This window comes from Malaya genurostris, chromosome 2 (assembly GCF_030247185.1).
Source record: "Malaya genurostris strain Urasoe2022 chromosome 2, Malgen_1.1, whole genome shotgun sequence".
Taxonomy (NCBI): Eukaryota; Metazoa; Arthropoda; class Insecta; order Diptera; family Culicidae; genus Malaya; species Malaya genurostris.
Genome location: NC_080571.1, coordinates 231,676,740 through 231,690,629, shown reverse-complemented (window position 1 = coordinate 231,690,629; position 13,890 = coordinate 231,676,740). Strand labels below are relative to the sequence as shown.

The 13,890-nt window shown below is 35.9% G+C and overlaps 1 protein-coding gene across 3 annotated transcripts in view; it reads left to right on the top strand.

Annotated features, from left to right (window-relative positions):
- The window catches only part of LOC131428072 (facilitated trehalose transporter Tret1-like), a 39,616-nt gene that overhangs the window by 16,722 nt on the left and 9,004 nt on the right, over positions 1–13,890 (top strand). For 2 of the 3 annotated variants that reach the window (XM_058591724.1, XM_058591723.1), the window contains exons 2-4: positions 12,783–13,081; positions 13,296–13,487; positions 13,614–13,762. In XM_058591724.1, coding sequence (XP_058447707.1) covers positions 12,793–13,081; positions 13,296–13,487; positions 13,614–13,762 — 630 coding nt within the window. In that variant the 5' untranslated portion in view covers positions 12,783–12,792. Of the gene's footprint in view, positions 1–12,616; positions 12,701–12,782; positions 13,082–13,295; positions 13,488–13,613; positions 13,763–13,890 lie in introns of those variants that run through there. The other variant, XM_058591722.1, reaches the window with a different exon arrangement.

Sequence of the window (13,890 nt, the reverse complement as noted above, 5' to 3'; positions counted from 1 at the left end):
TGGAAAGGGTGTCCAAAAACCAGTTTTTGTAGGAAAACATATATATTTTTAATTTATATGAGTTTTTCATGTTATACAAAGTTTTTCATCTTTAAAAACTACACAACTTTCTCGAACATACTATGCTGCTATCATTTCAGTTTAATGAAATAGAGCAATTTTTCATGTTTTTTCAAATAAAATTCTAACTTGTCTATTATCAAAAGGCGCAGGAAGGTGCAGATGAGACTACTTACATATTAAACTACTTCAAAAGAGCTTTCATACCGTGGTTGAATTACTCGTCTGCGATCGTTTGCAGACGAGATATGTTCTTTTCAAATATCCTTGTCTTTGACATTTACAATGATAAGGTTTATTGTATTTCAGATCAGATTTTAGTATATATTCGTTACTATGGTACTTGCCACAAAATATTATTTTTTTGTGCACATTGAAGTCTATAAATTGAATAGTTTAGTAACTGTTTTGTCACGACACTGTGCACTGTGTTAGCTCTAAGAAGCTAAAGGTATAATTTTAAAATAATAATGCTTCATTTTACTGTCTTTTTAATTTAATAAATTAGTTGTTTTACTGAAAAGTACCTTCCTTGGGAATGGAAAAAATGTTGATAAACGTTTTTACTTAGAACGTAGTTCTCTTTAAGATCGATACATTTATTTTTACGATTATGCAAATTTTTTAGTCCAGCTGCAAAGTAATTTACCGGAATGTCTCCAAAATACTCTTCCGAAACGTCGATACTCTCGCGTGAGTTGCATTGATGTTTAAGTTTAGCAGATAATGCAAATAATAGTCCGAGAGAGCCAAATCGGATAAATAAGATATTGCATACTTAAATTGTTGATTTTAGTTTTATTCGCAATGCTCTAGTGTACCAGATCAATGTCAACGATAACAGCCCTCCCAATTCCGTACATGCTTCAGAAGTGCACTTGCGTTCGTGCTTTTTTGTCCGGATTCAACAGCGGTAATTTGAAGAATCTGTTTTTTTCTGTCATCCTAAACCGAAAATCTTTTTGCCTTTCTCATTTAGAAAGGCTGTGCAATAACTTTGAAAGCCGAATTTCAAACTCAGATTCAAATGAAAGATCTTATGATCCCATAGCTATTGAATTTTATCTTTATCCGACTTCCGGTTTCGGCATTACTGATCACTCAATTTTGTCGGATATTTCTGAACCGAATTTTACAAATTAAGATGCAAATAAAAGATCTTGGAATTCTTTAAAAAAAACACGAAAAGTTAATCCAGATTCGACTTCCGGTATTACAGCGCGATAAGTGAAAATTTTCATTTCCATGAGTATTTTTTCACAAGTGGTGAAAATTTTTCTGAAACTTGCCGGTAAATTAATCTAGTTAGCAGACCTTGTTCGTTGGAGGATATCTGCTTTGGGACTGCTAGTCCCCAGTTTCCGATTCCGAAAGCACCGGTAATAATGAAGAAAAGCTCCAAAAACGGAGATCACTTTTTCAGTATAGGATAAACCGATTTTCACAAATCATTATTCAAATTAAAGCTATCCTTGTCTTAAAAGATACTGTGCAATTTAATTCAGATCCGACTTCCGGTTCCGAAATTATAGGGCGATGAGTATCAAAACTTTCAAACTGTCATACAAAGTATGCAAATCCGGTACGCATCGGTACGTGCTGGTCAGTTACGTACCCAGAGGGGGGGGGGGGGGAGGAGGCTGAGGGGCCCTGGCCCCTCCCGAAATCAAAAACAGATATATAATTATTTAGAAAATCTCAGACATGTGTTACAGAAATAACAAGACGGTAAACGTAAAGAAATCTAATACAATAACAGTTCCAGTGGAAAAGTTTAAAGTGAGACCCGTAAATTTTTATCTTTGGGCCCCTCCCGAAACGAAATCCTGGGTGCGGGCCTGGTGCTGATACGTAAGAAGAAAACACCCCTGCCTAGCATACATCGTGCTTTGTTCAATTTCGTATAGCGTGCAGAGTTGTTACATTCAAATCTATATTAACTTGACATAACTGTTTACAAATTGAAAAGGTTATGGTGATTTATACACAAAGAAAGTTTTTGATTTTATTCAAGTTTGAAAAAAGACTCTTGCCGGAATCGCCTAGTGATGTCTTTGAAAATATAAGTAATATGATAAAGACACCACGAGGTTAATTAAAAAGGTTTTTTTTGTCATTCTCAATATTATTGCAAACATGTAGGTAAAAATTGACTGTCAAAACAAAACAAATGGCTATTTGTGCTATGCTGAAATTTTATATGTATCTTCGTAAGAATCTTGATGCACAGTTATGTCTTGTTAGTTAGGGGGCGGGTAAGATCAAACTAATTTGAAAAATCTTTTAATTTTTCTTTGTATTTTATGCTAGTGAAAAATTTCAAGAATATTTTGTGAAATTTTCAATCCAATCGAAACAAAACTATGGAAGTTATGGGTCTTTACCTTTGCTTATCTCATACTGCGAAGAATCAAGAGCTCGGCGCACGGACCCAAGAGTTCTGCTCCGATTGACTTGAAAATTTGACCAAATATTCTTGATATGTTTTATCATGACAAAATAAAAAGAAAAAATATGATTTTTCGAAAGTGTTAGACTCTACGCGCTCCCCAGAAAAATAATTGTTAATGATTTTATAGACAAACTTTAAACGCGTTCTTCTCGAAAGCAGGTTTTGAAAGTCCGTGTTCATCGTCATTCGAAAACTACTTCACCATTTTTTTCAAATCTTGCACACATTTTCTACATGTAAAATACCAGACCCCAAAGTTTTCCGTTTCGTTTTTTTTTAATTTTAGGGAGGTTTTACAGCTATAAAATTACGAATTTTTTGGGAGGTTTTATAGCTGTAAAATTACGGATTTTTTCGTGAAAAATCGCATTTTTGACTTTCAACAATCACAAAAAAAATCAAACGAAAACTTTGGGGCCTAGAAAAATATCTACTAAAACTATGCTGCCTTGATTTGTTGACTTCTGATAAGTCTGCGCTGAGACACAGTGGACACCGCAAAACTACGAAATGTTATTCGAATGATGCTTTGTATTATGTCAAATAATTAAATTTATTTTGTTGAACGATAGCTCTAAAAAAATCGCAAAACATTTTTTTTTCAATCTTTAGACCCTACCTTCCCCCTTAATAAAAAAAAAAATTAATAATAAAACGTTTTGCGAGGGTCAAAATTGTAACAATTCTGTGTTTAATAAACTTATGGAAAAGGAAACATGGTGAATTATAATATGAACCAGCCAATATTTTGTTATTATTTTTTCAGTCGTTCTTTTTATTGCTCTCAAAGTTAGTCTACTTCATTCGTTCTTTTCATTGTTGTCAGAAAGCAATACAAAAATTCCTAACAGCGAGAGTTTAGTTTTAGTTAATTTCCGCAATCGCTTGAACGATTGAATACAACCAAACAGTTGGATGAATACTATTGACTAATTTTAATGCATCATTCAACGAAATATGAAAACAACTTAGGTATCGTTTAAATTAGTTTGTTGATCGGAATCCTGCTTTTGGATGGAAACTAATCAAAATTGGATAATATTCACTAATACGCTTTAAAGCGTATAAATATCGAGATAACAATTTCATTATTTTGGTCGATTAAAAAATTCTGGTGTAATTTTAGAAGATTAGCAAGTGTTAAAAAATTCAACAATCCATAACTTAAAAACGCTAATTTTAAAATAGCTCGTCCGCTGTCTTTATTGCCGTTTTCTACTACTTTCCCATTGAACTTAGTCGTAGAATTCTATTTTTAAAAACTCTCCAGCAATTTATCACTCTGCTCAAGGCAGTTATTTTCATCGTTCTGCGATCCTGGCCGGCGAAACCGAGCGCTGCCCATTTAAAATAATTGAAATGTATCACATTCGTATCAATTTGTCTCAATTAGCCGCGCCTCGTTCCAATTGCTCTGCCCGCATCTCTAACTTGAAAGCCTGGCACGGTTGCATGCTTATTGACTATAACAATCTAACGAGATCAGTTGAGTCGGCTTGAGCTCGTTCAAGATTGATGCGACTCCTTACCAAAAAACCCAAGGGAACTACTAACACAAACTTCGTTATCACTTCTGCCAAATGCCATTCGTATCCGTTTCTGCCAAAATTCCTTATCAAAATTCAGCATTTATTTGCTGGTACGTGCTTGTTAGAGAAAAAGTACCATTTCTGGTCTCTCAGCATCAGTAAAATGACACGCGATCGAGTAGCGAACCGGCTTCCTTTTGGGATCAAGGCTCATAAATTGGAAATGCTGATTGTAGTTGGTCACTAAATGGAACCACTAATAGGCAGTTCGACGGCAGAGCAAGCAAATTGATAAGGTCGCTTGGGAACGAAGCGGAAAGCATATGTTTAGACTAAAGCAGTGACAAGAAACCATCCAGGAGCACCTACCCTCCTAATGATTTAGTTTCATGCTTGGTACGTGCGATGCTTCGGGATGGAAGGACAGTACCGTACCGTTCGTTGTTTGTACGTTCATCGCTGACGTATCCCGTGTCTCGGTTGCTGGCGACCGTGGTTAACTGGTTGAAGCCGGTATTGCCTGCTTGAATTCTGTTATGTTGACGATTTGTTTTAACCGGTGACGACTTGCTCGCTTTATCTGGGCAGAGGGAAAAGTGCACAGGGAATGGTCTGTATTTATTTGATTTTTTTTATGACTAGATGGTGTTGAATTTCCGCAGTCCAGTCATCTAATTGCCATCCAACATCATCTGCTTTGATTTGTCACCAATCATTATTGTGGAAACGGGTCAATTTTTGCAACTGTCGCTTGCAAATTTATCGACGTATTTTACATGGGGTTCGAAATAGAGATTTACTTTTAAAATTCTAAAAAATCTTTTGTCATTAAATCAACCTGTATATTTGAAAGACAAGGTGATTGTTTTCAAAAGTCTGCGATCATTTGGTCAGGAAAACTACGAGAACGGCCTCTGAGTTATGCTTGATTTGAGAACTGTTTTTGTTTCAAGAATACGTGGTTATTCTTATAGCAAGTAAAGGTTTGCATCTGCAACCAATGTGTAACGAATATAGATCTAAATAGTGAGTAATCAAAATTTTCAGGAAAACTTGTCTAACAAGTATCGAAGACAGATACTGTTATAGTCGAGTTATGATATACCAATCAGAGTTGCATTGAATTTCTTAGTAAAAATTCATCTAGAATAACAATCTAGAATATGGAATCTCTAAGAATATAGTTTACAAGCTGAGCTTGCTCAATCAACCGAAACCGAAATCTACAATTACTAACAATATTAACTTTCTTGTTGCTTAAAAGTTCACACGGACTTTTTGGCCACTTGAAAGTACAAAACAAGTTCCGCGTGAGTTTTAACTCTTCTTAGACTTTTATTCGGTTGCATCGTGTGAGCTTTCAAAGGTTAATAATGACTTAAAGTACTGTTCATGAGCCTCGTAAACTGCTTAAGTCAATTCATTCCCTTTTTATCCGATCTTTTCTCAACGAAAGGGTGTGTTGGTTCAAATTTTGAATGTCATTGAATATTTTCTAAAAACTATAAAACTACGTCACATTCTCATATTTAAATTGAGCTGTTTTATTCACTCAAGCAACCAGAAGTTTTACGAAGTCTGAAAGAATCCACCTTCAAGTTTATAAAAAGTTCAGTTTTTTTAGTTGATAATATGGTAAAAATTTCCGAGTGTCATTTTGACATCAGAACAAGTTCCGCTTAAACTCATAAGGATAGTTTCCTAAAAACCGGACTGCATAAGCCAAAATATTCCCATTTATCTGATGATTTGGTTATTCGAGCATTTTCAGTTCCAATAAATAGCGAAGCATTTTCAGTAACACACACGGTGAATCAATGAACTGCGATAACAGAATTCAACATTCATCAAGCAATAGCGGAGGAAACTGCTTTTGAGTTTATCAACAATTGCTGTTTTCTTGATATTGTAAGTAGAACCTTAAGTAGCAAGACTCTTTGCAAGCGTATGAGTAATGTCAAAAATGTGTACGTAAAAACAAATTCCGGCGCTTCTTTTCCTGATTTTAATAAATAAATCTTCCATATGGTTGAAAAATAAACCAATCGGATCATTCTGCTTAAAATTGCAATTCAAGAAAAGCGAAAATCTTAGTCTAAAACTCTTCCGCTTTCCTTAAAACTGCTCGAGAAAAAATATCTCAGTTTCAGCTTACATCCACTAACACATTTGATTAGCAACAAACACATTCCTACGTGGATTTTCTCTTGCAGAAATTATTGCGATATAAAGATTTGTGTTTAGTTTGGTTTATTTTGTGTAGCGCAATGTAATACAAATGCAATGAAGCAGTGTTGCTAACTTTTTTATTAGGGAATTAAAATCTACATTCATAAAGTGTAAGCAATTTTCCAACAAACGTTGGTGAAAAATTGATCAGAACTGATATTTCATCCAAAAAGTCTGGCTTAACGTTCCTTTGAGAATAAATTATTGCTAAAAAAGATTGGTTGAAACTCAATCGTGCAAGCCACTTTGATAAACTGGTTGCACTGCAAATATGAATACATAGATCTATGACATACGTACCAAATAAAATGTACGTAACACACAAATTACCAACACAAATTAACTTGCTGTACTCTTGGTCCTTAAAGGTTGCGGAATGTTCTTTGGAAGCAACATGTTTGAGAACAACACGTCCTAGCTCATTATGGAAACTATTATTTCATTCATGCTGAACAATACGGTCAAGTCGGAATGCAGATTTACTTGGGAGTGAAAGAAAAATTAGTACGATACACATTGCTACTGCAAACCAAGAAACCCTCTGCATTTCTACATGCATTAATTGGCTCTAATATTATTATTGAATTTTTGACGTAAATGCGTCTTACTTTACTATGGGGTGCAGTGTTGGTGATTGCCGGAAATTTGACAGAAGCTGCTATATTGTTATCAACATTTTCAATCCAGTGGAAGATGCTACAAGAACTCATGTCTCTCAATGCATAAACCGTGAGAGAATTTTTCTACATTTCTTCGCTCCACTTCATACTCTGAGTATTTCACGCCCTTAAAAAAAATTACAGTTTGATAATGATCGTTGCTGTGTGGAATTTTCCAAGAGAGAATCGCAAGTCGACAATTATCGTAGAAAATCGAATCGAAGATTTAACTTGATGATTCTCATACTAGGTTGTGTGGAGGATTCACAGGCATTTTCATAGACATAACTTATACAACGGTTATATGCACATAGTTAGAATAAGCGGTAATAGTAAAAAAATTCTATCGCAATTATCAACTGCCTGTATAGAATCGAATCGCGAAACGAGAATAAGCGACCGTTTGTTGCTTCAGAGAGGTTCCCCACAACAGCGTGCTAACCTTTGATTCTCAGAAATGTCATCGAGAGAAATTCGCTCTCGCAATGGTGTCGATTCTATGTTAAATGAGCCATGCCGGGTTTTTGTTGTTGCGATGATATCCATCTCTCTTTGATGGCACTGATTCAATCGTGTGAAGAGTTGTCAGTGAGCGTTCTTTGATACGATAAAACCCACTTAGAAAAAAACGTTCAACGGTGGTCCTTCATTGGTCCAATACGTTGGATCATTGGTCCAATCAAAGTCCAATCAATCATCCAATGGGAGGCCAACACGGGACATTCGTTTGCCGATTTTGAAACAGACCGTTGAACCGAATGCCATTTTTTTCGTTCAACAAACCCGGCAGACAGAGGTCCATTGTTGAGCCATTTTTAACATGAGGAGTTGGAGCCCCGTTGGACTAGTTTTACTGCAGAATTTCTGAAGTTTTTTCCACTTATTTGTTTAAACTAACAATACATACCTGCACAATACTTCTACTTCACGTAGAATAACAACAAATTTTCTTTCTATGTAAAGGTAACACTTAATTTTCACACTATTTTTGCAAGACAAAAAACAACAACAAACCGTTCCAGCAAACTGAACGAATATTTCGTGCAATATGTCGTTCAACAAGCGCCCAAAAATCAACTAAATTGAACGGCCTGCTGAGAGGGAAGCCATCCTTGAATTTAAAAATTTGCATTCCGGAAGCGTGATAAGTTTTCTTGTAGAAATAAATATGTTGTTAAGTTAATTTGCACAAAAATGTGGTTAATTTACACAAAAGTCAAACTATTTAGGTTAAAATTATGGTGAAATGTGAAAAAATGTATTAGTTCTATTCGTAATTACGTCAATGAGGTTATGTCACTGACATTGCCCATCCGTTTTTTTTGGTAAGGGCAATCCACCAATTAGAATTCATTTCGTGCGAGTAGAATCAATGGAAAACTATATAAAGAAGAAAGATATTACCTACCTTCCCTTCGGACCAGTCCTCTATAATATAAATATTTAGCAAACTATATTACGAAGTAATGTGTGATCGAATAGTGACGTTAGGTGTGTGTTCCTTTACAATATCATCCAATCTTTTATGAACGATTCAGCATATTCATTACACTACTACATTAAAAGTAGAATTTTAAATAATAAATAAATCTATGATAAATAAATGGGTAATCTTTACGTGAAAACAGCGATAAGGGAGTGTAAAAACTGAGCACACTTCCGCTAATTTTCACAAACGCAAAGTCATCATTCTCTAGAAGGCTGCCACTGATTTTTTGCAGATCCGACTTTCGATTACGAAGATACGACTATTTCCATGTGATCCATTTTCTATTGAATCACAACGTAACGAGAAAAATGATTTGAAAATCTTTTTTAATGTACCTGTCAGGATTTTTTTTTCAAACTTGAATAAAATTAGAAACTTTCTTTGGGTATAAACTAACATAACCTTTTCAATTTGTGAACAGTTATGTCAAGTTAATAAGAATATTTCTTAATTTTGCATCGTCGCAATTAAATGATGGTTAGAAATTTTAAACACACTTTAGTAAGTAACTAATATAGCCCAATTTTGACCCAAATGTAGAAGGATTTTACCCTTTTTTGCATTGTCGCTCTGAATCACGATATGCAACTTAAAACGCACTTCACTCTATGAAAGCATGATGACCTATGAGACTATAACACCTTTTATTTTAGCCTAAGTTTGTTAGAATCGGTCAAGACATATCTGAGAAAAATGAGTGACATTATTTGATACATACTCACACATACACAGACAAGCCGACATTTGTGAAAAAAAATATTAAAGGAATACAATGTCCAAACAATGGCTCATTCTTTAATACGTCTAGCACCACTGCTGCTAGTGGCAGTAATATGATTTTACTTTCTTTTATTATGCTATAATGGTTGATTTGAGTTGTTTGATGTCTTCCCAAAATTCTCAGTTCAGTTTGGAGATTTTTGTTAAGTAACAAACCATGTTCCAAATCTCATTGTAAAGACACAAAAAAGTCTAACATTATAATTTGAAGAAATAGGTTTTTGGAATCTTCAACAATATTTTAGAAAAGTTCAAATCTAACAACTTTACCGAAGATATAAATATTCTATCTCTTATTGTTTAGAAGATATAATAACTTTCCTTTAATAACTTTCTCTACGAATGACGGATTGTATTGCGGTTTTCGAAGGTTTTCCTCCTCGATGAATTTCCTATCGAAATCTCATATGCACTAATTGTTAGAGTTTATACTTTAATCTACAGCCGATTTTTATCTAAAAAGTCCATTTCCCCATAACAAATACCATAGTCCAAAATGAACACGAAAGGATTGGTGGAGCGAGAAAATAAACCTTTTCATATTTTTCCCATACAACCTTGTCCCACCCTACTTTTCTTGCAATTATTTTAGCGCAATACTTTATGTTTTCTAAAATTTCTTCTGATGATATGGAAAGATGGAGGCCTTGGTGTGAGATAGTAAAAAGAAATGATTGCCAATTGCATTATAATAAACGCCTTCTAAACAAAAAAGTAGCTGTTATATTCAGAATCGATTTAATGACTTTTACATTTTGTTGCGCTTTAATTTCTTATAATTTTCATATACAGATTTTCAATAGAGAATTCGGATCCCCCGATACCGATTTACAGATTTTTCTCCTGAAAAATATGGATTTGAATGTGGCTGCACGATTTACGCAATTGAACCAAGCAAGTTGTGTGCTTCGCTCGGAAGGCGGCGGTGTTTTTTCTTCCGTACCAGTACGTAGCGGTTTTGCATCGTTATTCTGTATGTTTTGAATCTCACAATTTCGAAGCCGGAGGTTGAATCTAGAAGAATTGCATGATATCTTTAAAACCAATGAGAGCTTTAATTTGAAGAATGAATTGTGAAAATCGATTTACCCTTTTCTGATAAATCGAAGTGTGTTCCGTTTTTGGAGCATTTCTTCACTATTATCGATACTTTCGGAAGCGGGGACTAGTAGCTCCGAAGTAGGTTTATATACCCACCAGCACCGCTTTTAAATATTAGTAGGCTCGGGGGCTAGATTTTTTTGTGTGTTCAAAAAAAGAATTTCAAGACCTTAGTTTATGAAAATCGGTTAAGAAATTTCCGAGAAAATTGAGTTCGCATGTTTCATAGATTTACACGTATTACCTTATGATTCCGGAACCGGAAGTCGGATAAAGATCAAATTCAATAGCAAGCTATGGAATCATAAGACCTTTCGTTTGTGAAAACCGGCTTAGCCATTGAGTGACAATTTTTTTGGTGCATATCACCCCATAACTCTGGAATTGGAATGCGGATCGGGATAAAATTCAATAGAAGTTTATGGGACCATAAGGCCTTTCATTTGAATCTTAGTTTGTGAAAATCGGTTAAGCCATCTCAGCTTATGGGATCAGAAGACTTTTCATTTGAATCCGAGTTTGTGAAAATCGGTTCAGCCATCTCTGAGAAAATTGAGTGACATTATTGTCACATACTCACAGTTGGTTGAGCTATATATGACATTCGGCCTTCCGGACCTCGATCGAAAAGTCGGTTTTCACAGCGATTGCATAGCTTTGCTATATGAGAAAGGCGAAAATATTTCAAATTCGATCGATTTAGTGATCTTGACAATTGGTAACTGACTGAAGTATAATTAATGACTTTAGATTCTGATATTTGTATTCGGATGTTTCAAAAGTAAAGACTGTCCCAGAAAGTATGGACGCAACCAAATAACACTGCCATTTCACAATGGTTCAGAATCTGTCAATTTTTATGGCTGCGTTCTGTTGTTTACACTCTTCTCTAACCACTTGTGCAGTTGTTTATTCGTTTTCATTAGTTTGTTTCGAAATCCGTGGACTTTCAGCAGAACAACGTCGAGAAACTGTGTACAAATGGTGCACAGAACGCGGACTGTCACTGAGAAAGATAGCAAAAATGGAAGGAGTAAGTGAAAAAGCCGTGCGAAATGCAATCAGGAAGTTCGGTGAGGATAACAGCTTTGAGGACCGAAAACGGGTCGAAAAAAAGGTTCTGCTAACCCTCAGTTGGATAAACGTAAACTGAAGGTGTTCGAGCAAAAGAAGGAGGTTTCAGTTCGGGATGTGACCAAAAAAGTGGGCACTTTGAAGTCAAATGTTCTTCGTGCTAAAGAACGTTTGAATCTTCGAACCTATAAGAAGCAAAAACAACAAAAACTTAGTCCGAAACAAGAAGCATCGATCAGGCCGAGGGTTCGAAAGCTGTACAATACGATTCTTGCTGGAAATTTGAACAGCATAATCATGGACGACGAAACCTACGTGAAACTCGATTACAAATCCTTGCCGGGACCACAATATTAGCCAAATGGATCTGGAATAAAAATCACATTGAATTCTCGAAGATGATTGAGCTGATTTGCCCAAATTTGGATTGATTTTATAGTTGATTGTCCCCATATACTGCTTCTCAATGTTATCTCGATAAAAAAAACAATTTTGCATTAAATCGCACCGCGCGCTGTACAAGTCTTAACAGTTGACGACTAACCGATTACTAGAAGGACGTTCGTTTCAACTTGCCCAGTTACCGAGGTAGAACATGTTATAAAAATTATCGACGGAGAAAACCAGCATGAAGATATTTTTAAAACACGTTATAACTGTGTAGCGTGTATGAGATCGTAACAAGCCATTTTATGTGTTGAACAGCTGTCATCGATTGTACACTGAAAATTGGTCGTAAAGTCTGTCGAATAAGAGAAGTGAAGTATGCGGATCGGAATGCTATGTCAAGTCGATGAATTTGATCATCCAGAACATATTACCCAATCGTTATTAGATGGAGTAATCGCATTCGGTATTGTGCAGCTTGAGAACAACCGTCAAGTAATTGTAGCTAACAGTTGGGAGAATTAATGAGTTCTATTTGAAAGTTATTGAAAAAATTTTGGGTCCTTTCGAACTTTTATGATTATGGAATATAAAATTTCATTAGGAGCAGTAAACGCTGGCGCTGTCATGATGAAACCGTTTTCATACATATCTTTTCTAATAAATGTCGACATTTGTCGAAATTTAATTCCTGTGACACGCTACATAGTATCGTTAAGAAACGAGGCCATTAGAATAGTGGCAAGGTTCCATGGTTTGAGTACTGCCACTAGCAGAGATAGCACCCGTATGTAATCTACTTGAAGTGGAAATTATAAATTTATGACCAATTACCACTGCCATCATTCGCGTTTCAGCGATCGCTTGGCAAAGACCGGTTTTCTAACTAAGCGTCTTGGTGCCACTGTGGCCAATTGCAGTGAATAATGGCAGACATAAAGTAAAGCACCATCCTTTAATTGAACTATTTCGTAACGAAACAATGCTAAGCAAATATCTTTCTTCATTTCATTTTGTTGTAGACCATCAACAATGACCAACCTAGACGATAATCTAGAATCTCCTAATCATCAGAAAGTTCAGCCTCAGGATGAGAAACCTCTTCGGTCCAGTACGGAGAGTCTCAGCTCGGATGGTCCCGAGGAAGACCCAAACAGGCTGACGCGCAAGGCAGCTATAATGCAGATTACAATGGCTATCGTAGCCAACATTACCATCATATCATCCGGAATGGGTCTCGGATTTCCGTCCATCGCTATGATTGAGCTTACCAATTCGACGAGCTCAGTGACCCTGACAGAAAACGAGGCCTCTTGGTTCGGTAAGTGGTATTGAATATATGTCCCGGTTTTATCATGGTGCTGCTATAACCCCAGCAATAATCATTACGATCTTCTTTACGACCATGGTTGTATTGGAAGTGCAATCGAATGGACTGTGATTGGTAGCACCATTCAGATAGGATCTTATACTCAATCTCATGTAGCTACTTGTTTACTTACTGATAAGAGTCGTTTCTTCAATATTATCTACAGCTTCTGTCACATCCATTATGTGCCCCTTCGGAGGATTATTAGCTGGATTTCTGCTGGACAAAGTCGGACGCAAAAAGACACTCTATTTTATCAATTTCATATCGATCATCTCGTGGGTCATGATGGCCATGGCTAGCAAAACGGATTCAGTGCTATTGTTTGTAGAGTTGATGGTCGCTCGAGTGATTATCGGTAAGTTTAAATTGTTCCATGCATTGGCATTTAAGGTTGGCATGAAGCTAAGCCAAATGATGGCGATAAGCTTTGGTTATAGATTAGGTATACTATTTTCATTAATCAGGGTTGGTCTCGTTTTAGGTGTCGCAATTGGACTGTCCAGTTCACCTGCGTCGGTTTATGCAGCAGAGATATCGCATCCCAGCTTGCGTGGTCGTCTCACGCTTCTTACGGCACTTTGTACCGGAATTGGTATGCTGTTTATCTACACTCTGGGATACATGTTCAAAGTAAGTTGTTGCTCTTTTTTACCGAAATTTTATCACCCATAAATTACAGTTCCACAGACAATGTCATTTTTATTTGACTATTTTTAGATTTATCGTTTTGACAATGAACATTTAATTTACCTCTCTTT